The 25,586-nt window shown below is 47.4% G+C and overlaps 1 protein-coding gene across 1 annotated transcript in view; it reads left to right on the top strand.

The window, feature by feature from the left end:
* The window catches only part of NDRG1 (N-myc downstream regulated 1), a 41,355-nt gene extending 19,204 nt beyond the window's left edge, over positions 1-22,151 (top strand). The window contains exons 4-16 of the mRNA XM_080939544.1: positions 1,045-1,150; positions 2,949-3,069; positions 5,487-5,549; positions 6,139-6,199; positions 7,484-7,570; positions 9,347-9,403; positions 11,209-11,312; positions 12,700-12,756; positions 13,487-13,538; positions 14,179-14,226; positions 15,103-15,138; positions 17,291-17,342; positions 20,382-22,151. Coding sequence (XP_080795670.1) covers positions 1,045-1,150; positions 2,949-3,069; positions 5,487-5,549; positions 6,139-6,199; positions 7,484-7,570; positions 9,347-9,403; positions 11,209-11,312; positions 12,700-12,756; positions 13,487-13,538; positions 14,179-14,226; positions 15,103-15,138; positions 17,291-17,342; positions 20,382-20,623 — 1,086 coding nt within the window. The 3' untranslated portion in view covers positions 20,624-22,151. The remainder of the gene's footprint in view (positions 1-1,044; positions 1,151-2,948; positions 3,070-5,486; positions 5,550-6,138; positions 6,200-7,483; positions 7,571-9,346; positions 9,404-11,208; positions 11,313-12,699; positions 12,757-13,486; positions 13,539-14,178; positions 14,227-15,102; positions 15,139-17,290; positions 17,343-20,381) is intronic.
* The last annotated feature ends 3,435 nt before the right edge of the window (positions 22,152-25,586 follow it).

The following is a 25,586-nucleotide window of genomic DNA, read 5'->3' as shown; positions in this document are numbered from 1 at the left end:
ATTTGAGAGTTGCAGCGTGGGAATTGGCCTCAGTCTGTGAAACAGGGTGGATCAAGGGAGCGTTGTGTATGTGTGTGTGCATGTGTGTGTGTGTGTCTTAGTTGCTGTTCTGCTATTGTGAAGAGATATCGTTACCAAGGTAACTATTTAAAAAGGACATTTTGTTGCAGCTTGCTTACAATCTCAGTGACATAATGGCAAGTAGTATGGCAGCATCAGTGGTGGTGGAGCAGCAGCTGTGTATCTTGATCCACAGGCTGAGGTGGGGACAGAGAAAGAAAGGTGAACACTGGGCCAGCTGTGGACTTCTGAGAACTTCAGCGCCCACCTCAAGTGCCGTACTTCTTCCAACAAGGACACAGCTCCTAATTCTAATCCTATCAGATTTCCCTTCTCTGCTGCCTAAGCATTCAAATATATGAGCCTATTGGGAGTATTGTGTGTTCCCACAGGAAATGAGGTTGTCCTTTGAAATGTGCAGTAACTTCTAGAAAGTCTCAAACAAGAAAATACCTATTACCCATGGGATAAGGGAGACACAGAAACAGGAAATCAAGGAAGCTCAAGTCAGATGCAGACAACAGAGTACTTTGCAGGAAGTGTGACTGGGGCCACCTACCTGTTCCTGCACTGTAGTGTGTAACCCACCAGGCTCCTGTCTTCTACCTCCTGATGCAGCTTTGTTTTCTTTACCCCTTTCTGTTCCCCTTCCCCTCCTCTCTCTTTCTTCTGCCTCTCCCTGTCCTCTCTCCTTCTCCCCCCTCCATTCCTTTTCCTCTTTTTCCCTCTCCTTCTCCTCTCCCTTCACATTTCTCTTCCCCTTCCCTTTTCTCCTCTCCCCTCCCCCCTTCTCTTCCCTTTCCTTTCTCCTCTGGTCTCAGACATCTGCTGTTACCAGTGCAGAACTCTGGGGACCAAAGGTGGTATACACATGCAGTGTCCTCGGAACACACTTGGGAGCACGGCAGGTGTCCAGAGTCAGTGAGTCGGCTACACTGACACTATGAATCCCATGTGATGAGCCTGTCTGTGGTCTCTCCTCAGGAACAGGACATTGAGACCCTTCATGGCTCCTTGCATGTCACTCTGTGTGGGACCCCCAAGGGCAACCGCCCTGTCATCCTCACGTATCACGACATCGGCATGAACCGTGAGTTTGGGGAGCTGGAATACTTGGGGAGCTCTTTCTTGTGGGGACTTCTTGTTTCTCAGCCTGGGGAAACCTTAAACACACTCGGCTGTTAATACTGGATGCTCTGGGGACAGGAAGCAAGTCCCTCTGCTGCCAAACAAGTGTTACAATGATTTAAACATTAATACATGCAATGGCTTTTGATACTGTAGTCATTCTGAAAAGAAACCTTGTTCCCTTTCTCCACTGCTCTGAACTTCCAGGAATCGCAGCCCTGCTGAGGACACCTTATCTTCTATATGTCTTTAGAACTTTATACAAGCACAGTCTTCCAGTGTGTGGTCCCTCACGATGGGCTCATGACTGGCTTTGACCATGTTTTTAAGATTGATATGTGCTGTACCCTTTGTCAATATTTCACTTTCTTGTTGGTGAATAAGATCCTACTAGATGGAAACCACACTTGATCTTTCATGTCTTTTCTCCAAGAGAAAACATGGTCAGGCCTGTCACAGCACTACTTCACTTCTAGTACCTTAGTCACTACTAGTACCTAGTGTCTTAGTCACCGATCTACTGCTGTGAAAAGACACCATGACCAAGGCAACTCTTACCAAAGAAAGCATTTAATTGGTGGCATGGTTAATATTTTAAAGGTTTAAGTCCATGGTCATGGCAGAAAGCATAGAGGCAGGCAGGAGAGAGAGAGAGAGAGAGAGAGAGAGGGAGGGAGGGAGGGAGGGGGAGAGAGAGAGAGAGAGAGAGAGAGAGAGAGAGAGAGAGAGAGAGAGAGAGAGACCCCCAAGAGGGAGTGAGACTGGGCCTAGCGTGGCCTTTTGAAACCTTAAACTCTTCTCCCAGTGACACAGTTTTTCCAACAAAGCTGTGTTTAATCCTTGTAATCATTTCAAATAGTGCCACTTCCTGGTGACTAAGTTTTTAAATACAGGAACCTACGGGGGGGGGGCATGTTTATTCAAACACCACACTGAAGGATTTAACTGTGCTGTGCACAGTGTTGCATGTTCACACCGTGAATTCCTAAGTTGACAGGAAGTAAGCCAGGGTTGATGGTCTGTGCTTCCCCTCCCAGCACTTGGGAAGGAAGGCCAGGGGATTGCTGCGAGGTGGAGACCAACCTAGTCTACATAGTAAGTTACAGGCCAGCCCAAGCTACAGAAACAAAAGCCAAGTGTGGCGGTAGTGGTGCATTCCTCTCTAACCCTAGCACTCATGGGTAGTGGTAAGATCAGGAGTTTAAGAACAGCCTCAACTACATAGATACCTGTCTTTGCCTCAGCCTTTAAAGACTCATCTTAAGAGACACAGGTGGATGCTTCTTGCTTTACCTAATGTGCTTCTTGTTCGGAAATTATGTGTGCCTTGAAAGATGTCCCGGAGAGACCCAGAGAAGTTCAGGAGAGGATACATCTTGTACTATCTCCATGGCAACCTTGCCAGAGAGAGGCAAAGCCAGATTTTCAGTCCTTTCTGGCAGTGACTGCAAATTGATGACTCTTGGAGCTTAGAGACACTGGACCAGACTTTAGTTCTATGACTTCGACCCTCCTTTACCACCAGAGGGAGGTCTGGCGGGAGGGGAGGGATAGACTTATACTATTTGTTTTTGAGATAGGGTCTCACTATATAGTGAAACTTGTTTAGAACTCCCCGGGTGTAGACCAGGTTTGCCTTGAACTCACAGAGATGCACACTCTCTTGGGAGTTCCACTGCTGCTGCTGCTGCTGCTAAGTGAAGGAAGAAATGAGTGTACACCTGATGTCTGTCTATTTTGTCCCTTGGTATGTCTTACAGACAAGACCTGCTACAACCCTCTCTTCAACTCTGAGGATATGCAAGAGATCACACAACATTTTGCTGTCTGCCATGTGGATGCCCCTGGCCAACAGGACGGTGCCCCTTCCTTCCCCGTGGGGTAAGAGCAGAGACCTTCACCCCACGAGCAGGCGGGATGAAGGTAGAGGAGGAAATGGCAATCTGGGTTAAAAAATTATTCATGGTAAAAGTCTGTATTTATGATCTCTAAGCTGGGCACAGTGGTGCATACCTGAATTCCAGAGCTTGGGAAGCCAAGGCAGGAGAATTGCTACTTTGAGGTCAGCTTCAGGTCATAACAAAATCATCTAAAAATATTTTAAAAAGAAAAGAAGAGAAAGACAAACCCAAGGCAACATATTTTATTTCACCTATTATTTTTATAGCTAATGTGTTTATAACAACATTTACTTTTAAACTTGTTTCTTGTTTGTGTGTGAGAGAGAGAGGGGGGAGGGGAGGGAGACACAGAGAGACAGAGACAGGAGAGAGAGTGCAAGCATGTGTGCACACATTTATGTGCACACAACTTTTTAATGGATGTGGGTATATTTGCACTTTTGTGCATTTATGTATAGAGACCCAAGGTTGATGTGGGGAATCACTCCAATCACTCTTCTACTCTGTTCCTTGAGGCAGGTTCTCTTAATGAACCCAGAGCTCACTGATATAGTTGTTCTCACTAGCTCATTTGCTTTAGGGATCCCCTGTCTCCACCTTCTGTGTCTGACCTTACAGGGAGAGCACCATGCCTGCCCAGAATTTACATAGGTTCTCAGAATCCAAACCCTGCTCCTCATGCTTGTATGGCAATCCACCGGACCATCTTCCCAGACCTACTTAACTATCTTTAAAAGTACATTGCAACAGTGGTTGCCAGTGTGCCATCTTTCTTTAGGATTTCCATCTCAAGTTGATAGATACTGTGTCCAGGAAACCCAGACTTCACATCCCCTCTAGGCTGGCATGAGACAGTATTGTGCCTCCCCTATGCAGGACAAGGCTGGGAATAGCGTTGTCAAGATGAACTAGTCCATAGAGGAAACCCAGAAAGTGAACAAAAGAAAGGGAGGGAGGGACGGGACTACTGCCATGCATCCTCAGTGACAAATGTCATTTTCACTCAAGGAAATGTCATTCCTCACCAACCAGTGGTCTGTTTATTAGCTTCCTCTTGGTGAAGACGCTGAGGCATGGAGGGGGCTTCAGCGCTTATGGAAGGCCACACAGCAGGGATGGAGAATTGTGCTCCAACTCTGGTGTGCCTATGGGAGAGAGGCTTCTGTCTCAGGGAATCAGGGTTCTCTTGCCCAGGTGCTCACACTGCTGTGCACCTCACAGTCTGTGCAGCTGACTCTTACAATGTCTCATGCAGGGGGTCTCCTCCAACACGCGATGCCAATGGAACAGGCAGGAACAGCCCTTTCCCTGGGTTTACAGGATTTCTATGGTGTCCCTATGACATTTCCAGACAGATATACTCTTTTATTACTGATCTCATTTCTTAATTATTAACTCTTATCATCAAAGAAGAGAAGGGACATCTGGCTTCTCAGGGACAAGCCCAGGTGTAAAGAGCTTGTTCAACAGTGGGGTACAGTTAACTGCTAACCAGCTGACAAAACCAGGACTTTCTCCACTAAGTCACCTTGACTACTGTCTCAGAGACAAAAGGCCATGCAGAGGCTCTTACTTACCATGTTCCTAGACTTTTTGCCTACCCTAGAGAAATATGTGAAATGTATTTGCAGATTAAGATGTGAGGTGTGTACTCCCAAGTTTATCTGTGACTTTAGCGTGCCTCAGGTAGAACACTGTTGGAATAGTATGTGGCTTCTCCCTGCCCTCTGCTGTAGGGCCTGGGTGACATCCCTTGTCTTGCGGCCATCAAAGCAGGATTGGAGATCAATGGCTGCAATGGCTGTCCTCTCCTCTTTGGAGTCTTTTTCCTGCTTAGGAATCAACCACTTTTTTTTTTTTTTTATAACCAGCTCCAGAAAGCTAACAGGAAACCAAAGCCTTCATAATTAGGTGGCTTTTCCATTATTGTACCTGGGAGGCCCTGGCTCCAATCTGAGGTCTGTCCATTCTCAAAGGAGTCCCATGTCTTTGTCCCTCATTTCTCCTATAGGTTTCTTCAGTTAAGTAAAGTCACATCATCCAGGCTCCTTCCAGCTCCTTCAGGGTCCTCCGCATATGTTCTCTGCCTAGGGATCCATTTCCCCACTGGGCTCTGTCTAAGCATCACTTCCTCCAGGAAAATGTTCCTGAACAATTGAACAGAGTGGATCCCCTTGCTTCTGTGTCCTCCAAGCCTATCACTGGCCCTTCCCAGCTCAGAGGAAGCTACAGCGTTAGGGTGGGCTGTGCTTACACAGTGGATGCCGAGGGGTGGGGATGTAGTGTCTGTGTGAGGAAGGGCCAGCTGTTACCCGGACTTTCAGAATATCCTGGTATGGGTGATTTGTTTCTGCAAGGGTCTCCATCCTCAAGATCTGCCTCCCATATACCCTGCAGGTACATGTACCCCTCAATGGATCAGTTGGCTGAAATGCTTCCTGGAGTCCTTCACCAGTTCGGGTAAGAGCAAGGGACCCTCTCTTCCAAGGCTGTCAGGGCAGCTGCTGGCCTCCTTCTCTTCCTTGGCATGACTGCTAAAATGCAGGTTGGAGTCCTCAGATGGATCCAGAAATGAACTTGCCACAGATTGTAGCCACGTTATCCCCAGCTCAACATCTGCTCTGTGTCCTTGACTGTGACTTTGGGCTTCTCTTTCCAGACCCTCATTCTGCCCTTGCAAGCTCCCCCTTCCTTCTCACTTCAGCTTCTCGCAGGGTTAATCACCATGGTTCTGGCCCGATTTGTTCTTATTCCACGTTCTAGAATCCAGAATAAAGCTTGGAAGTGCAGTGAGGCAACTTCTTAATGGGCCTTCCTATAAATGCTAGGCTAGAGGTCTCAGAGCCAGGGGAAAGGGAGCAAGGGGGATGGGGACTTCCAAGGTCATCAGGGCAGCCTGCCACTTATGGCATGGGCAAGCTTGTCATCACCCTCAGTGATGGCAGCCATGGGCTGGGGCTCTTAGGAGTAAGTGAGGGAAGTTGACAGGGATGGGCAAGGGCTCCATCACATCTCCCTTTGGCGACCTGCATCTTCTTTTGGTTTCCAGGCTCAAGAGTGTCATTGGCATGGGGACAGGAGCTGGCGCCTACATCCTGACCCGCTTTGCAGTAAGTTCTTTGGCAGTTTGTAAGATTACATTAAAAATTATTCAGGGTCTGGGGTCCTAGCTGAGTGGGAAAGAATGAGCTGCGCAGTCTTTGAGCGCTGAGGACTAGAGTTTGAGTCTCAGAACCCATGTAAATGACAGGCATGGCCGCAGGTGCCTGTGACCTCAGCACTGCGGTGGGGTGGAGACAGAGGCATCTGCACTGCGGTGGGGTGGAGACAGAGGCATCACCTCAGCACTGCGGTGGGGTGGAGGCAGAGGCATCTAGAGAAAGGTCTGGCCAGCCAGCCCAGCCTAAAAGGTGAGCTTTCTATTTGATGAGAGACACTGTCTCGAGGGAACACAGTGAGGAGCAGCAGAGATAGATACCTTTGCCATGCACTGACTGTTCCATGGATACTCTGGGCATGTATACTTGCACAGTCAAGTATGCAAAACACACACACACACACACACAATTTGAAAAGCATAAAAACAAAAAACAAACAAACAAAAAACCCCAAACCTAAACAGAAAAAAGGTATGAGCTGTACTTTCCCAAGTAAGCGTCACTCGGCCATTACCCCGTGTATGCATGCATGCTTTGGTCTTTTTGGTGCTGAAATGCTACACTAGGTGGGGCTTTTGCTCATCAGTCCTGTTCGCTGAAATGGAAATGAAGATGGCTTCCCACTCAAAGAGTCCTCTGATTCTGCAATGTTTTATCCCCGAGTTTTTTGACCCAGGTCATTTGGGTTCCAGATCTAAGTCTAAATCAGAATTAGACACATGCTAATGTGACAGTGACCACTGCTAGCACCGTGGGTACCCTTTTTGTCTTTATCAGTTATCTTAAAGTGGCTCATGCCCTTCAGCCGAGTTACTTTGATGCTTAGTAAGTGTAGCTAGCACCTTTATGCTCAGGCATACTGTCAAAGTACAAATCGGCCTGGGCATCAGTCTCAACTAGCTGCTAGAATGGTCTTGGAGTCCTGAACACATAGGAGTTCCAGGTAATAGAGCTAGCTATAGGGTATTTCTCTGCTCTCCTCAGTTGTGGCTTGACTGTTGCACACTGATCATCTGGGGAAACTGAGGCGCTGTGAGGGACTCGCAAGCACATTCTTTCTTTTGCTATGGCTTCTTCCTCCTGCTCTCTTGAGGACCTAGTCACATTCTGAATAACCCAGAACCTCAGTTCTGCACTGACTATGCAGGGAGCCATTAATATCTATATCTGCTCTAGGGTTCCATGGTTGCTGGCTTAAAGCCCTCAATATATGTCATGTTGTGCCTCTGATTACAGCTCAACAACCCCGAGATGGTGGAGGGCCTCGTGCTCATGAATGTGAATCCCTGTGCTGAAGGCTGGATGGACTGGGCTGCCTCCAAGGTAAGGCGGGGCAGGGAAGGTTGATGGGGTCCCAGCCTCTACTCAGCGTAGCACCTTCTTGGCCATTCTCTTCTACCTTCCTTACTGTCCAAGAGAGCATCCTTCCTTGGCCCTATTTAGGCTAGCAAACATTTGCTGCGCTAAAGGTCTTAGTGGGTTTGGCCCTGGCTGCTGTCCCAAGGGACCCTGTTGATCTTGTTATTTTATCTTTTTATTTTTTTTTAAGTGAGGATTGCTTCTCGTCTGCCAAGGATAGGGAGAAACATCCGATCAAAGCCACATGGGCTGGTGTGACTTGTCTCTCACTGGGATAGTAGTTTTCTTAGTTTGGGTAGCTGTTGGGGGGAAGGGCATGGGCTGTATCCACCCTTCCCTGTCTGCTAGATGCTGTGTTTCTTTCTAAAGCCCTGACAGAGTTTGGGAGTGCTGTCCCTCCCCATAGGGCAGAGTGGAACAAAGGATCCTGCCTGGCTTTTATTTTATTTTCCAGCAGAGAAAGGGACATTCCATTTGGCCCCACTTGGCTGCTGGTCCACTGTTCTATGCCAAACAAGGAGGGCTGGGGCACAGGCCTCCAGCTGAGAGATAGGCTGTGGTTTTAGCGAAATCCCCATGAACAGTCTCTCTGGCCTTGAGAGACAGCCTGCTTATCTAGGGCTATTGGTGCACCGAGAATGAGCATCAGAGCCTATGTGCTGGTGACTTACAGGATCTTTACTTTGGCCCGATGACGAGTCCCTAATACCTTCAACTATAGACAAGATACCCAAGATCTAGGGCCTTCAGCTGCCGCCCCACCCCTGGTGCGCCACAGCTGCAAGTGGCCATTGGTCAGTCCAGGGCCCCAGGTCAAGTGTTTACCTCCCTTACCCATCTCTACCCAAGTGGAGCTACCTGTGCTATCTGTCTTATATCTACAGAGCACCTACAGAGTCCATGTGCATTTATACAGCCCCTATTGTATGCCTAGTTCCTTTGATTTTATGTCATGATCTGAACATTTATTGAATACCAGTTGCATACTACTGTGCTTTCAGGTCCATCTGTATACAGTCTCTTGGGGGTGGTGAGGAGTCATTAGTGAATTCAGAGACTCCAGGGAATTCGTAGCCCAGAGACTGGCTGGAGGGGAGAAGATAGGGATTGGTGTAGGAGGAGTAGCCAGGACTGAGTGCACTCTGATCTGTGGATGGGGAGACCATTGTGTGTGGGGGTGATGGGGCCTTTTCGATGAGGACTTTGAGCTTTGTGAGCAGGGAAAGCTTGGCCTAGCTAGGTTGTGTCTCTATGCCACTTGCTGTATGTCTCTGATGGGAAGGAACTGGATGGAAAGCCGGCCCTTGGGCTGTAGGTCCAGGACGGGGCTGGAGGCAAGAGCTGAACTATTATGCAGCAGATCTGTGATATCCATGATGTCTAAGATAACCAACTTTTGCTGAGGAAAGGCTTCTTTGGGGTCCTCAGTTCAGAGGATTTGGTCTGTGATCTTGGCCTTTTGACAAGACAATATGCCATGGTAGTAGGTCAGCCACAGGCTGGGGGCAAAAATAAAAGAAACTACCCCAAATGTCCTGAAGGCCTCCTGTGGGATTCAAACTCTTAAAATCCCCTCTATCTCCAGTAGGACCAAATCTCTACTAAATCCGCCCATGAGATACATCCCACAGTCACACTCTACCCAGGTTGCCATGGAGAACAGGAGCCATGTGGCTGTCTGACTCTCCTCTCTGCTGAGTCCTAGTTGCTGATTTTATTTTCTTGGTTCACCCGCCACAGATCTCAGGATGGACCCAAGCCCTGCCAGATATGGTGGTGTCCCACCTCTTCGGCAAGGTGAGTGGTGTAGACCTGTGTCCCATGTCCCCACTGAGCAGTTAACCATGTGTCACTCAGCACAGGACCACAGGGGCACAAGGTACAAACAAGATACAATCAAGGGGTGACCCTGGCTGAAGTCTGATTAATTGTGACATATTGACTCACAGTTAGGGAGCCATTCATATGGTTTTTCCTGCCTCTCCCACTGTGAGAATTTGATCCCTTTGTTATAACATCTTCTGGACAGATGTGCCGTCAGTTCTTCCCTTCTAGCTCTTCCCAAATTCCTTCCTGGCTTCATGTGTGTCTCTTTTTCTTTCTTTAATTATGAAATACTGCTGGTGTAGCTGGTATGAACAAGAGTACAAGGCTATCCACCAGAGCATGGACAACCTACCAGGGTCACATTCCTCGATGAAAACTGATCCCTCTTCTCCCCTCCGGCAGTCATCAACAGCCAATAGCTTCTCACCAGGGGTGGGGCTTCATCATAAACTGTTTTTGTCGAAGCACACTGTACTGCATATTTGAAAGTCATCACAGCAACTGAGATAGTGCAAATGTCCTTCACGCCCCCCCCCATTCCATGCACTGTGAGCCATCCTCTTCTGGATCCTCCCAGTGCCACACCCTGCTCTGCTTTTTTGTCTGTATGGTGAATCCTGTACCTCTTTGCCATGTTTTCCCTCCCTTAGCGTGATTATTTTAGAATCTACTCAAGCTTTTTGGACACCATAACAGATTCAGTACTGTGTAATATTACACTGAATGGACATACCATTGGTTTCTTGTTTAGCCGTGTTGGGCCTTTATTTGTAACTGTTTGGGATTGTTAGGAATGAAGTCTGCAGTGTAATATCTGTGGGACCAGCTACTACGTGTCTGTGTGAGGCTCTATCCCCAGTACTTGCCAACGATTAGCTCAGGGAGACTGTTCAGGAACTCTGTGACCATGGGGTGTACACATGACATTCATTCCAGTTTGAGCTGAAGAAATTCAGACCAGAGGTTTGAATGGCTTGAGTTGGGTCTCCAGGAGACCAGGAGAAATATGACTGGGATTTGAACTTCTAAGTTTGACTACAACATACAGTCTCCTGAGCCTCTTCCTTTGCCTGGTTCTGACTTGAAGTGAAGACAGAGCAGGCATCCATGCATACTGGTGGCAGGCCTGGCCTCTGCTTTTGTCTGCTGTCACATCTTTAGCCTCCTCCAAGGCCAACAGCCATGCGAGAGGATGTGCTTCTGGCTCACATCCAAGTTCAGTACCTGGAAAACCCCTCCGTGGCTCAGACCCAGTGAGCACTGCTCTCTGGGCGCAGGACTCTCAGCGGCTGAGCTAGTGAGTGTGACCACACGTTCATGCCCTGCAGTCTTGGGGGAGCAGAAAACACCCTGCTTTGGTCTGACCCCTTGGCTTGTAACGGAAATGGCTTAGAGCAGCCTGAGGTTATCATCACACACTCCAGACTGTCCCCAAGTCCCTCGAGGCTTTCTGATGCCCCCAAGTTACTGCTGTTCTATTTGACCATGTCTTTGTCATGGCTAAGGCTCCTTGCTGACAACGGGTCTTTTTGATACCCTAAGTGACAGGGGCAGGTTGCTCTGAGGTCTGCCATGAAGCAGGAGTCCTGAGTTTAGCTGAGGCCCCTCTGGGAAAAGCTGAGGGAAAGCTGGGTCTCTCTGGTACCAGTAGCTATCACTCAGCAGTCTGCGCCGGACTCACTCAGCCCCCTCTGCCTCATCCGTGCCTTCCCTCCTTATCCCTGTGGCTGGAGAATGGTGACAAGCCCTCCCTGCTCTTTCCTCTGTCACCACAGGAGGAGATACACAACAACGTGGAGGTAGTGCACACATACCGCCAGCACATCCTCAACGACATGAACCCCAGCAACCTACACCTATTTATCAGCGCCTACAACAGGTGAGAGCCCTGGGCGGGACAGAAGCTGCCAGGTCACACTAGGGTCCCCATCAGCTTCCTGCACAAACCTGGGGTGAACGCCACAGCTGTGGGTTAATAGAGTGTGGTTTGGGGAGAACAGCGCCTGGGTAAGAGCTGCTTGGGCTTTGCACTGAGTGAATTCTGCTGGGATCTGAGCTCCTACCCAGACAGCGGGCCCAGATGAGTGGAGAGCCGGGGCGTGTGCCCAAGGCTGACTCAGAATAAAATCCCCTATGGGCAGAGTTGGGCAAAAGTGTGATACACTGTGAGGACACAGAACCCTGGAGGCTGCTGGGAGGACAGACAGCGGAGGGTAAAGGATGAGGTACTAGTTCAGAGCTTTTCTGGGGAGGGGAATACACAAGGATACTAGCAATAGTCTGGAACCTTCTCGAGGAAGCTTGTGAAAGTACCTCTGCCACACTCCCAACCACCACGGGCCACAGGTGAGCTTTGCATACATCTGACCTAGGACAGTGCTTAGGACTTGACCTGCTGGGAGTGAGTTTGCATTTGTAAAGAGCTTAGGATCTCTGATGGACTCTGGTACCCTTTCCACAATCCTGTCTGGAATCACAGTGCAGGGGCCCCTAGCATTCTCACTGTTGTCTGAAGGTGCAGATGGGTACCAAGAAGAGGGAGATGGGCTCCTGAGTGGACAGTAGGAATCACAGGAGTCTCTGCACAGAAGCGAATGGAAATAGGCTGTTTCTGGGGCCATTTTCCAATGAGGAAGCAAAACCACAGAGAGGTTTAGTCTACTTCCAGAGACACACAGCTGGGAAGCGGCACTGGGTGGTGATCTTGCCATGCTAGCTTCAGTCTCAGAGCTTCAGAGGGTAAAGAGGCCAAGTGCTCACTTGCAGGGACCAGGTCTACACTGGACTTTTGCTAGCTAAGTAGAATGCCAGTGTAAGCTTCAGCACACATAGAGGAGCAGGTCTGAGTTTTTGAGATGACATCAGAGCTGCCGAGGGAAGGCTCCAGTTGGCAGTGGAGGGGTGCTGGAAGGCCATTCCTGAGCTTTCACAATGATAGGTGGAGGATCTAGGTAGGGGGACAGGGACGCAGGGACCTCTAGTGAGGATCTGATTTTTTTTTACTGTAAAATGTGAATATTAATATGAATAACAAATTTTGGAGAAAGTGAGGAGGGTTTTTGCTAGAAACAGATGAGACCTTCCAGCTCTTAACCGCTTCTACAGACACCAAGTAGTCATGGGTTCTTGAAAGCTCCGTGACCTCATGAACATGTCCTGAGAATGTTTTTCTAAGATGGTCTATAGTGGGACCAGTAGGGATGGTGTGGTGGGAATGGCTTCTGGGGTAGGTTTGCTTGTACTAACCACATGCGAGTTGTCTGCAGCCGGAGAGACCTGGAAATTGAGCGGCCAATGCCTGGAACCCACACTGTTACCCTGCAGTAAGTGGCTTCTTTCTCCTATGTTGCATTCCTGGCTTTACTCAGGGCTGCTGGGGCGGGGGTGCTTTTGCTGGGTGTGAACACTACAGTAGAGATGACTGTTTATCCCAGGGATCTGACTTGGACCCCCACCCGTGTAGCCGGAGTCAGCATCAGGACAGGGAGTGTGTGTGTGTGTGTGTGATCATATCTAGTAGAGCCCTTGATCAGGAGGCCGACTGTCTCTATTAAACCCATTCAACCCTGATGGCTTCTCAAAGCCTATAGATGAAAGATGCAGGACCTGACATGAGGGAGTCCTGAATGTCTAGTAGGAAAGGTCGCAGCTAACATATTCCACTGGCAATGATGGCGTCTTTCTATAGTTACTACATGTGCCACACTGTTGTATACTTGTGAACCTGGCTTTGTTATCTATGTCAGCCATTTTATTTTTTTCATCTTAATTCCTGGAAGATTTCTTTTTCTTCTTCCTTGGACAAAGGTGCTTTGGAATGGAATCATTAAGACACTAAAGCATTGCGCTGAAAATTTATACTAAGGTAGAAGTAACTGCTATCCCATTTTATTCAAAGTGCAAAGCAGACTATCAAACCGTAGAGGCACAAAGGCGCAGAGGGTGATGGGAAACCTAAACAGCCTTTTAGAATCCTGCTATAGACCAAAGTCTGAGGTCTAAGAATCTGGAGATGGACTCTGGGCTGACTCCTCTTCCCTTTTTTCTGTGCAGGTGCCCTGCTCTGCTGGTGGTTGGAGACAACTCTCCTGCCGTGGACGCTGTGGTATGTGTCAGTTTGGCAGGCCACATGGACTCACCTGTATGACCCTCCCAGTTTGAAGGCATTGCTTACATGTGACATCACTTTGGGGCGGGGCTGAGACCAGCTTCTCGCTGTGGCCACAGTTCTCACTGTCTGCCCATCTGCTTTCCCTTCCCTCCTGCTTTTCATGGGCATTTCATCTACATGGTGGAATTAATGCCAGGCTTCATGGTTAGGGATTCTTTCCCAGTCAGCAGCACGTGCACCTTTCCGCCTAGCGGAAGAGCAAGGCAGCAAGGTCAGACAGAACATTCTGCCTCAGTCTACCCTTTAATTCCCACCTTGCACCGCTAGGGAGGCACAGAGCTGATGTCTAGTTTCTGACATTCCCGCCATGGGGAGGTGTGTGCCATGAAACTGTTGCTCAGAGTTTTGACTGTGTTGCTCTGCCTCTGCAGTTCTCCATGGAGCTGAATGTGCTCTGAGTTGTCTCCAGGACACAGCCAGTCATGATAGAGCCAGGCTCCAAAGCCACATGCATTTTACAACCTTCCTTATTTATGGCTGAAGGAACACATGTTTCGGGTGATAGGGCAGGGTTCAGGGCACTCATGATGCTGGCTGTGAGTCGAGTACTTACCTAGTCTTTCTCCTTGTTAAGGTGGAATGCAATTCCAAATTGGACCCGACGAAGACTACCCTGCTCAAGGTAATGAGAAAGAATGGGGCTGCAGCTGTCGTGGTTTCAAGGCCTCACGTGTTTTGGGAGCTAAGTTATGCTTATTGAAGCACATAACTGGTTTTGGAGCCATAAAGGCAAAGGCAGGAGGACGTAGCCCAGACCATATATTGAGACCCTAAAAGACGGAAAGGGAGGAAAACATGAAGAGAGGTAGTTAGGTAAGAAAGGAAGGAAGCAAGCTTGAAATCCATCTGAAGCTGCTACGTGGTCCATCCCAGGGACTAGACTGTAGGGGTCTACACACTCTGCCCATGTAGCTGGAGGAAGAGAGACTGGGAACACAGGACAAAAGTCTCCTTTTCCTAGGATGAGGCAAGGATATCCTTGCACTAGATTCCTCTGGGTAGTGAGAGGCTGTGAGGCTAAGGAAACTCCCTTCAGCAAAGTCTCCTGAGTTCAGTGTGATTGTTGTCTTGTGCTTAGAGATCTATAAAACCCCCACAGCATGCAGCCAGGGTTGTTTGCACACCCAAAGCCACTTGTGTGTGGCAGTTGTGTCTGGGATGGGCCCCAGGCTCAGGCTCCTTACCGAGAATCCCTCTTCACTGGGTATACTCTGGAGGTTGGGATCTTGAAAGTTCCATAAGCCACTCTGGCTTCCAAAATGGTGCAGTTGAGTCTTGAGTGTTTGCTCTTAGGAGTTAAATATGGGGTGGTCTGTGGGGGCCATTGCTGTGTGTAAGCTTTGAGGAGTGTTGCTAAGGAAGATAACGGGTTACAGTCAACAGCAGAATCCACCCAGAGCAGCACCAGGTGGGTGATGCTGGGGTCAACCCCACAGAGCACAGACTGCAGCAGCTATGGGCTGAGTCATTTGTGTCAACCCGTCTCCTTCCTTCCTAGATGGCAGACTGTGGAGGCCTTCCTCAGATCTCTCAGGTAAGTGAAACTGTGGCTTTTTCATTTAATACCTGTCCCCTGCCACTGTGCCTTTGGGGCTCATGAGCTCCCTTTTCCCCACTGACTCTGTTTGGCGTCCCATTGTAGTTTATACATATATCCTGCATAAAATGTGCTTTATAAATGTTGCAGACTCAGTCCATCCCTACCAAGCAGCTTTTGGGATTGGATTGAGGTCCACAAACTTAAGAGATTTACCAGATGGATCGGATTGACAATAGGGACAGAATCTTGACCATCCTGCCCTAGCCTGTGTCCACTGGGAGCTCAAGCCCAGAGCAGAGGGAGGGACAAAGAGGATATGACACCAGAATGTATGTTCATACCCTTCCTCTTCCCCATGCCCCAAATATGCATATGCACATGAGAGCTGAACACGTGTGCCTATGTGTTCACATGTGTCCATTCATGTGCCTACATGCACATGTGTCTAGGTGTGTGGGAACCTGCACTTCTGAATCTGCATAGCTGATTTGTTCATCTTCCTCCAGCCCATGCTCTGTTTCCCGCTCTTTTTATTTGCTTTCAGCCAGGACAGACCTTGCTGTCAGAACTGAGACCATTTAAATACTAGTGGCAGCTGAGCTTCAAGCCTGATTCCCGTGTAACCCCTCCTGCCATCCCTTCCCAGGCTAGGTGTGTTAGCAAAAGACTTTCTCACTTCTGGTCAGACTGTACCACACCTTCTCAGAGACTGCCAGGAGCTGGCATCTCAGCTCAGCATCATAAAAGGAAACTGAGGCTGAAGAGATGGAATGTTACCTATGGTAACAGTTGCCAGTGGTACCAAGCTGGCCCACTCTTCTCATTCGGAATGTGTCCATCTTCAACACAAAAGACCTCCTTTTCCTCCACAGCCAACGCATGCCCTACTGTGCAATTGTTTGTAGTGTCACAAGATCCTAGGGGACAAGTTTTGCATAGTCAAATGTCACTTGGGTTCTTTGCCTCCTTGCAGATGAACGGCAGGATTGGTGAAGATGCAGGGTCGGGACCACATGGTCTCTGTTTGTGAGGAGCGTGAGCCACTGGGTGGTGTCTTACTGAACTGGAATCAAGGGATGATACACCATTGGAGGCCCCTGGCCCCTGCTTTGGTTGAGTGGGTTGTGTAGAGGAAACAGTGGTTCTGAAAGTGCCTTTGGCCCTGGCCAATCCCTTATTCATGGATAGCCTGGTTAACCCAGCTAGTGATATAGCCGCCCACCCATGGCCATTCAACACACTGGTCTTTCCTTTTATCTTTTTCCTTCCATTTCTTCTTGTACCCATCTTCTTCCACTTCCTCAACTTTCTTTTCATCTACCAGTCAATGCACGATCTGACCTTTTATACCCTTTCCTTATTTTTCCCTCATTCCAGTCCCTTTCCCCTGCTTCTTTCTTTTCCACTTCCCTTTGTCCTTCCCTCCACCTCCATCCTTTCTTCCTACTCACCATTCCTTCTTGCCTCCTTCCTTCCTTCCATCTCTCCATCTTTCTCTCCCTCTAGGCCTCTAATTCTCCATCCCTCCCTCCTTTCATAGTTCTTTCTTTTTTTCTTTCTTCCATCTCTATATTCCTCTGTCCTTCCCACCACTTCTCTATCCATCTTCCCATTCTTTCCTCTTTCTACTAATATTTCCCATCACCAGCCTTCCGTCTACTCACCCAACCATCTTTTATCATCAACCTGAAACGAACCACCTCGGACAGAGGGTTTCTGGCACGGAGGCCTCCAGTTCATCCATACAACCTACACTTGGCTCAGCTGTGTCATGGGTACTTGGGGTACTGGTCCTCCAAGGTTGGTGTCAGATTTCCTGGAGATGGTTGTGCCGAGTCCCTAGCAGGCCCCGTGGCTCATGACACTGGGCTGTGAGCACAGAGTGTTGCTTGGCCCTATATGCAGTTGAGGACATTGATTCAGAAATCCTGTAAGTTATTCATGCTCTTTCAAACATGAGGCAAGTTTAAGCAAGTTTAAGACAAAGCTGAGTCTGGTCCCCACAACCATCCTGGCTTTTTCTTTCACTTCTGTGCCTTTTCTGTTCACATGTGGTGGCTCCATCTTGGGACAAAGCTCTGGCTTGCAGGTACAGGTACATGGTGGTTGGTCTCTCCAGCCATTGACCACTCTCTTTCTCCTACAGCCTGCCAAGCTTGCAGAGGCCTTCAAGTACTTCGTGCAGGGCATGGGATACAGTGAGTATAACACCTTGGGCACAGACAGTTGTTGGGGTGGTACTGTCTTAGCCAGTAGTGGCTGGAGAGGGCTCTGGCATCTTGGCCGGCTTCAGCTCTTAAGCACTAGGCACATCTAAGAAATGAACAGTAACCGTTACACATGGCTGAGCGAGGAATGGGTCAGTACCCAGTTTGATTACTGGTTACTGTGCTGCATATATCACACAGCAAACTAAAATGGCGCTGGCCTTTCTGAGCAGTGTGTTCTCAGAGGACCTCATCATGTGTGTGTGTGTGTGTGTGTGTGTGTGTGGTGTGTTGTATATATACAGTATATATATATATATATATATATATATATATATATATATATATATATATATACATACTGTGTTCAATATATATGTGTGTATGTGTGTGTGCCAAAATCATCTGATATTTATTTAGCTTTACATGTGAACATTTGGTGCAAGAATGAAGCCGTATCCTGTTTGGCAAGGCTGATCTTTGAACTCATAATCATCCTCCTGCCTCAGTCTCCCAAATACTAGGATTATAGACAGGAACTATTATTCTAGGCTATGACTGACTATCTCTTTAAACACTACCACTGCCAACAACAAGCCAAAAACTAAACAACAACAAAAACAATGAACAATAGATGAACAAGGAATACCCCTAATTTTGATTCCATGCTTGCTCAGGAGACCAGCAGTTGTAGCAATGGTGGGGATGATAATGGTGATGAAAGATTAGTTTAACCATCACAATAATATACAAGGGAGGGGCTCAGAAGGCCACAGGGAGATTGAAGGCTAATTGAGCCAGAGCCCTATGTAAGAGAACAGAGTGCCTGAGATTGAAGGTAGGGTGCTTCTTTGCTACATCATTACATCATTGAGCACCCTGCTACAATGACTGGTTGCGTCCTGGTTTAAGCTTAGAGTGAGTTGTCAACAGGCAGCCTCTGTTTTCAGAAATGCCAGACTCTGACCAGGACTCATGGTGTCAGCTGGGCAGCAGTCTTGATGGATACTGGTTGACATGTTAATTGTTGCTCTGGCTCAAAGCAGTCCTACTCAGTTTTTCCTGCCTACTCCTTGAAGTTACAGTCCATGCATTCTTAGCCGGGCAAGACTGACTTCATATTTTTTCCTGACACCACCTAGCCACTCAGAAATGGTGGGCCTATTTGATGAAGTTATAATCATCATATGAGCCTTCACCATGCCTGCTTCGCAGCAGGACAGCGTGCAACAGCCTGATATGAGTGCCTTAGATGAGATCTGTTGCTAGGTGTCTCTCTCCAGCAAAGCACACTTTCTTGTGAACCTTCCTCTATAGTCTGCTTTCCCTGATGGATATGGGAGATAATTTCTGGTAGTTGTGTTTCCCTTGCTAAGTGTGGATCACACAGCTCATTGGGTGTTTATTCTGGGAGGAAAAAAAGCAAAAAAGCAAGGCCTTACTTGTTCCCAAAATTTTTCTTCCATCTGTCCCCTCAGTTCAGTTTGACAAAGCTTCCCATAGACCTAGGAGAAAATAAAAGGGAGAGACATAGACCCAAAGGTATTTCTGAAGAAGATTCCAGCTCACAGAAGGCCTGCCCGTGATTCTGGGCTCATGACTAGCCCATTGTGTATCTGGTGTCATGGGAAGTTGTCATTTCCTGGTGATGTCATCAGGACTCAGAGATTTGGGTGGAGAAATAGAGACTCAGGAAGAAACACAGAGGCCACAGATGTGCATTGACCCTAATCTTTCTGAATTAAAAATAGGTTGTACTGAGATGGCATACTTAGAATCCTGTCTTTCAGAATCACTGTCTTCCAGCTGCATAGAGAGTTTGAGGCCAGCCTGGGATAAATGGAGCTTACTCAAAACAACAACAACAAACAAAAACAAAAACAAAAAAAACAAATGAACAACAACAATAACAACAAAACAAACAAAAGAAAAAGAAAAAGAAAGACAAAAGAAAGAATGTCAAGCAGACAGACAAACCAGTAACGAGAATTTCTGTAAGGAGCGAATTCCACTGAGCAAGGACTAACCCAGTTTTGGGTGTCTGACCTAGGGTAGTACTCCATCAGGATGTGTCATTAACCACCCCAATGAGTAATCTGAGAGATTCCCACAAAGCTCTTAAGCATCAGGAATGCTTTTGATTTCCCCACAACTTCAGAGGCTGCAAATCTGAGGTCAGGGTTTGGGCAGGACTGGGCTCACTTTTCAAGGCCCTTTCTTGCCTGCTGGATTCTGCTGACTACATCATAGGCCTTCTGTGGCTTCTGACTACATTACATCAATCTCTCCATCCATATGGAATGGCCCTCTCTAGTTTTCTTATTAAGGATATTGCCCTTTGGATTAGGAATCATCCTAATCCAGAAGGACCTTATCATAACTAAACATCGCTAAACTAAGTATTCCAACCAAGGTCATATTCTGAGGTTTCAGGTGATCATGAATTTGGGAAAACACTGCAACCCCATAAAAGAGGAGGATTGTCTGGTACCCACTGTCAGGCATCTGCTGTGGCATGGGCAGGTTTGGTCTTGCTAGGGTTTGAGAACTACCAGGCTTTCGGAAGGCAGACTGCTAACATTTCATCAGGAACCATGTGGTGAGACTTTGGGGTCCTTGGGATGTTCAGAAACCAGCCTTGCTGGCTTCCACATTTTACTACTGCCTACTGTACATTGCAGAGGAGGTTACATGGTCACATGAAGCTCTTCATTTTACAGACAGGAACGGGAAGGCTTCAGGTGTGATGATCCGGTAGCCACCCAGCTAATGAGCATATAACAAACGGTTCAGACCCAGGTCACGCTCAGGTCTCTTGCCATGTGATTGTTACATGCATTTTCCACATTTTGGGCCTTGCTGTTCCCTTTGTGAGTGTCACAGAAGGTGGATGACTCCAATGATGAAGACTGTGGAGTAGTGGTGTTCAGCTGGTCTCTTAGGATAGCATCATGGCTGGCAGACAGGGCCACAGCCCCATACCTGTAGAAGCTTCCTGTTTCCTAACCATATTGTCCTCTCTGTTCACAGTGCCTTCCGCCAGCATGACTCGCCTGATGCGGTCCCGCACAGCCTCCGGCTCCAGCGTCACATCCCTGGAGGGCACCCGGAGTCGCTCTCATACAAGCGAGGGCCCCCGAAGCCGCTCGCACACCAGTGAGGGATCCCGCAGCCGCTCCCACACCAGTGAGGATGCCCGTCTCAACATCACCCCCAACTCGGGTGCCACCGGGAACAATGCTGGGCCCAAGTCCATGGAGGTGTCCTGCTAAGCAGTCTGCACCAGTCATTCTGGACTGGTGGTCTCTCCCTTAGCCCCCAACCCTTGCCTGCCACCCTACGCTAATGCGGTATTAATCTAAAGCTGCTTTTGTAAGAATGAACTTTGTCGGTGGCAGACCCAGGCTGTTCAAGGCTGCCTCCTGGGACCAGGGTGGGTGGTGATGGACCAAAGGCAAGAAGCAGCTCAGTTTTCTGTTCTGCTAACAAGTGGCCCGACGGACCCTCTGTCTACCCTCAGACACCAAACTGCCAAAACTAAGAAATATAAAGCTGTAACACTGCCTGGCTCCAAGCCAAGGCTGATCCAGCATCCTGGTTCACAGGCATTTTGCCAGCCTGCCTACTTCCTGTTTCCTCCCCATTAAACTCATTCCTGGAAACAAACTTAGTTCTGTTTTGAAGGGAGAGAGAGGCCACCTTATTCTAAGTAGGGAAAACAAGAAAGGGAGAGAAAGAGGTGGGATCTATTGGTAGAGGAAAAACAAGTCTACTAGGCTCACTTGAAGAAATTGATCTTAAAGTTCTGGATGCTGAAAGTGACAACCTGTTTTTCTGGCAACCTTGTAACATGCAGGAGAAACTGGTAACAAACTCCTGGCTTTATACAGAAAGTGATTCCACAAATATTGCAGTGGCTTAAGGCTCTTGCTATGCAGTCCGTGTGCCCCACTGTACCCGGCTCCCATTCCATAGTGAACGAGTGGATGATACCTTTGTCCCTGGGGAAGATGGTTTTGATTCGTAGTTGTATTCTTTGAGGCAAAGGGAGAACCAAGATGGTGACAGTGGACCTTGTCTGGGATGAGTCTCTAAGGAAGGATGGGAAAAGCATGGGGTTTGATGATGAATGTTAGGACCAAGTGTTAGAACCTGGTGGGTGCAGATTTCAGTGAACACCAGCCTATGATCTGGAATCTTGTGTGAATGAGTTAGACCTTGTCTCCCATTATTGATATACAGCATTGATTTTAAACTTGATAACAGAATGTCTCTCAACTGACCCATTGCTGGTTCTTCAGAGAGAACCATGTGTTCTAGTGGGGGAAGGACTGATTTTGGATTCTGTACATTCCATGGGAACTTGCTTCCCTCTCCTGCCCCTCCTGCTGACTGGGTTTGTAGCATTGGCCTCTCTAAGCAATGCCAGCCTAATGCCCATGCCCTATACTACTGCCTTTGATTCTTACTGTGGCTAACCTTGGACTTTTCCTATAGGAAATGTGATCAGATCAGAGACACTTGACCACTGGGAGTCAGTCCTCAAGGCCTGGTGAGTTCCAGGATCTTGGAGTTGCTAGAGGAAAGTAGTCACACTGTGTAGGTGGCATGAGAGACAAGGAATAGTTTACCTGCCAACTCCTACTCTGGAGCCTTCCACTGACCTTGTGTAGAAAGATCAGGGATCCAGGCCTGGCTGACTGAATGCTGACAAGAAATCATTGTATTATGTCTTTCCAGGGCTGTTTCTTAATGAGATGTTTGTATTTATTTCCAGACCAATAAATTTGTAACTTTGCAGTGGCTTGTGTCTTTTCCTTTCCCTGTGAGGGTGTGTGTGTGTGTGTGACACTGTAGAACAGGAAGGGGCAGAGATTTACCCTTGATACCCAGATCCCCTGCTGTGTGCCCCTTTCCCACTGGAATTCTTTACCACAGAATTATACTGATGAGTAGAAATAGACAGCTATTATTTAGAAACCTTTGGAAAGGTTTCTAAACTTTCTGATAGTGTATTAAAGAAGAAACAGATGAAGGTGATTTTAGGCATCCTTGTGGATAGCTAAACTATCATCATCTCTTTGTAAACAGACATATCCTTTTCTCTAGTAAGGAATCCAGTGTGCGGCCAGCCTTACCATAGACCAGGCCCCTAGAAGCAGGTCACCATAGCAACAAGAGAACACTTTCCAAGCCACAGTGTGGGTGCTTCAAGTCGAACTGGATGCTCTAGAACAATAGCCAATCATTTTAACACTGAGCCCTGCTACCTGCCTTTAAAAAAATGTGAGTTATGGGAAATTGAATTCAGATCCTCACACTTGCAAGAAAAGTATTTTACCAGCTGAGTCATCTTCCAAGCCTTCAAATGTCTTTGTTGCATCATGTCAAGAGACACATCACAGCACAGGTTCTCTGAGGTGAGATAGACCTTGGTCCCCAGTCAGGGTCATTATATATTCTGGGGTGCCAAGGAGCTTGCTTTTCCTCCGCACTTTCTTGGAAGCAAGTTACTTAGCACATAACCCTTGCCCCCCCCCACAGGCTCTCACCTGTTACTTATATTGGAGCATCCTCACTTCCCTTGAACTTCTTACCTTGTGCTATAAACACACAACATTTACAACATGGTGGATCCATAGTTCAGGATGCTTCTGTCTAGAAAATAAATACACTCTCAGTAACAACAGGGAAGCAGTCACAGCACAGAAGGGTAAGGAGATGTCACCTTCACATTGTTCAGCTTGAGTACCAGAACAAGATGTATGAAGACCCTGATGTGTGGCAGAAAGCCAGGCTGGAGATGTGGGGAAATGGCCAGCTCTTCCCTGTAGCAGTAGAAGCTAAGTGGAAGGCAGTATCCATGGAGCTGGTATACCACAGGTGAGTTAGAGAAGTCTTTGGAGCCCTCTCAAGTTTTAAATGCATAAAACAACATTTCTAATATGAAAGGACCAGCTATAATGAAAGGTGATTCTCCCAAAATCCTAGAACAAACTTCCTTAAGCATAAGTCGAGGAGGTCTCAGAATTCATACAATTTCAAAATGATGGTGAACATGCTTGCCTGCCTCAGCTCTAATTAGATACCAAGGCTCTAATCATAATTGGTGAGATTTGGGAGATTTGTCCCCAACATTTAAGGAAAAATAAGTGCTAAATTGCGACTTGAGGTTAGCAGAAACATCACCGTTGAATGCATGGATTATCCAGGATCTTAGATCTAACATTGGATAAATGATGGTCTGTTGATTTATCCTCAGCTGAAAGAGGATGTATCATAGTTACTTTTCTATGTCTGTGATAGAACACCAGGACATGACAAAAGCAACTTACAAAGGAAAGTGTTTAATTTGACTTGTCATTTCTGAGGGTTAGAGTTCATGATCTCAGAGTGAGGAAAGAGCTGGAATTTCACATCTTGATCTATAACCACAGAAAGAAACACACACACACAAGATGGCACACTCTTTGGAAACCTCAAAGCCACCCCACCCAGTTGACATGTCTCTTCTAACAAGGCCACACCTCCAAATCCTTTCCTAAATAGTCCCACCAACTGAATACCAAGTATTCAAATACATGAGTCTCTGGTGGTCTTTCTCATTCTAACCACCACAAGAAGATAATGCTGTTCCTAGTTTGGTACCGCTATGTGAGGACAGTGCTAAGCTGTATTAGTTTTGAAAGTAGGGGCTCAGAGGTTCCTAGTCCTGCCAGGACAACCCCACCAACATGTTTGCATGCCTGGTGCTACCCAGGGTTACTGTGCCTGAGTATATTTCTCCATCTGAGTAATCTATTTCCCACCCAGATGATTGTTTTTAGAAGGCCATAGTTCAATTCCTGACCTAACATTTCAGTAGTGGTTGGAAGAACCAGGATTTATTGAGCTCAGCCTTCTTGTGGCCCTCTTCCTTCAGGTCTCTTCTCAAACACAGTAAGAGTCACTGGGCTGGTCCCTAAATGGATCTGCACCTACTTCCTCATGCTTTTTAGGTGGTGTGGAGACTATCCCACAGTGGCTATTGTAGAATCCCAGAGTGGAAAGGTGGCTGAAGAGGTGTACATAAATCAGTCACCTTCTTAGAATTGGGTTCTTCTAAAAATCTAAACCATGAATGTAGCTCAATCATTCTGTTTTTTAGTCCAGAACCAGTTCTCTCTCCCTCTTTTCTTCTCCCTCCTGTTTCCTTCCCCATCCCTCCTCGTCTCTCATCTGTAGATAGATATGGATATAAATAATGTCTTGCATGTCTTAGCAGGGCCGTTTAATGGAAGACCAAAAAAGGCACATAGGGCCAATGAAGACCTTTTAGGCCTACAGTCTGAACCTTGGAGCTCATGTGTACCTGCACTTGTGTAAGTCTAAGGTTAATATCAGGTGTCTTCCTTGCTCTCTCTTCACCTTATACTTTGAAATAACATCTCTTGTTAATGTCAGGACTCATCAATTCAGTTATAGAGGCTAGCCAATTAGCCACAGAGACTGCCTTTCTCCATTCTCTCAGCCCAGAGATTACAGCTACTTGTTTTCTTGACCAGAACTTTTATTTGTTTTTGTTTTTGTTTTGCTTTTAAATTATTAATGTGAGCCCTCGGGCCTTGAATTCAGATCCTGAACTTGTGTAGAAGGCACTCTACTGACTGAGCCATCTTCCAGCCCCTCCTTAATAAGGAGGGATTAAATGGGTCCAACTTGCCTCAGGGACACAGTCAGTTATGATTGGGTTCACATTATCCCTTTGCACCCCACCATACAGCTCTGTGGCTGTTTGAATGAGAACCAACCTCCTAGGCTCATATGCTTGAGTACTTGGCCCGCAGTCAGTACAACTGTCTGGGAAGGATTAGATGTGGACTGTTGAACCAGGCATGTTACTGGGCATGGCTTTGAGGTTTCAATATCCCAGTCACTTTATTTTCATCTGGTGTTCTTCCTCTCCCTCTCTCTTCCTTGTGTTGGATCTCATGATGTAAGCTTTCAGCTACCTCTCCTGTGCCATGTCTTCTTGTCTGCTTACCCTAACTTAATAAAATCGTAAGCCTTAAATTAAATGCCTCCATTTATAAGTTGCCTTGGCAACGGTGTTTTATAAAAGCAATAGGAAAGTAACTGAGATGGGTTCCAAAGAACCAATGCAGTTGAGCTGATGAATTGCATTGATGTCATCGTCTGACAGTCAAGACCATAGGTATCCAGCCTATGGTCACCCATTGCTGCTCTGAGAAGTGA

This window comes from Micromys minutus (assembly GCF_963924665.1).
Source record: "Micromys minutus genome assembly, chromosome: 27".
NCBI lineage: Eukaryota > Metazoa > Chordata > Mammalia > Rodentia > Muridae > Micromys > Micromys minutus.
This window is presented reverse-complemented; position numbering and strand designations above follow the sequence as displayed.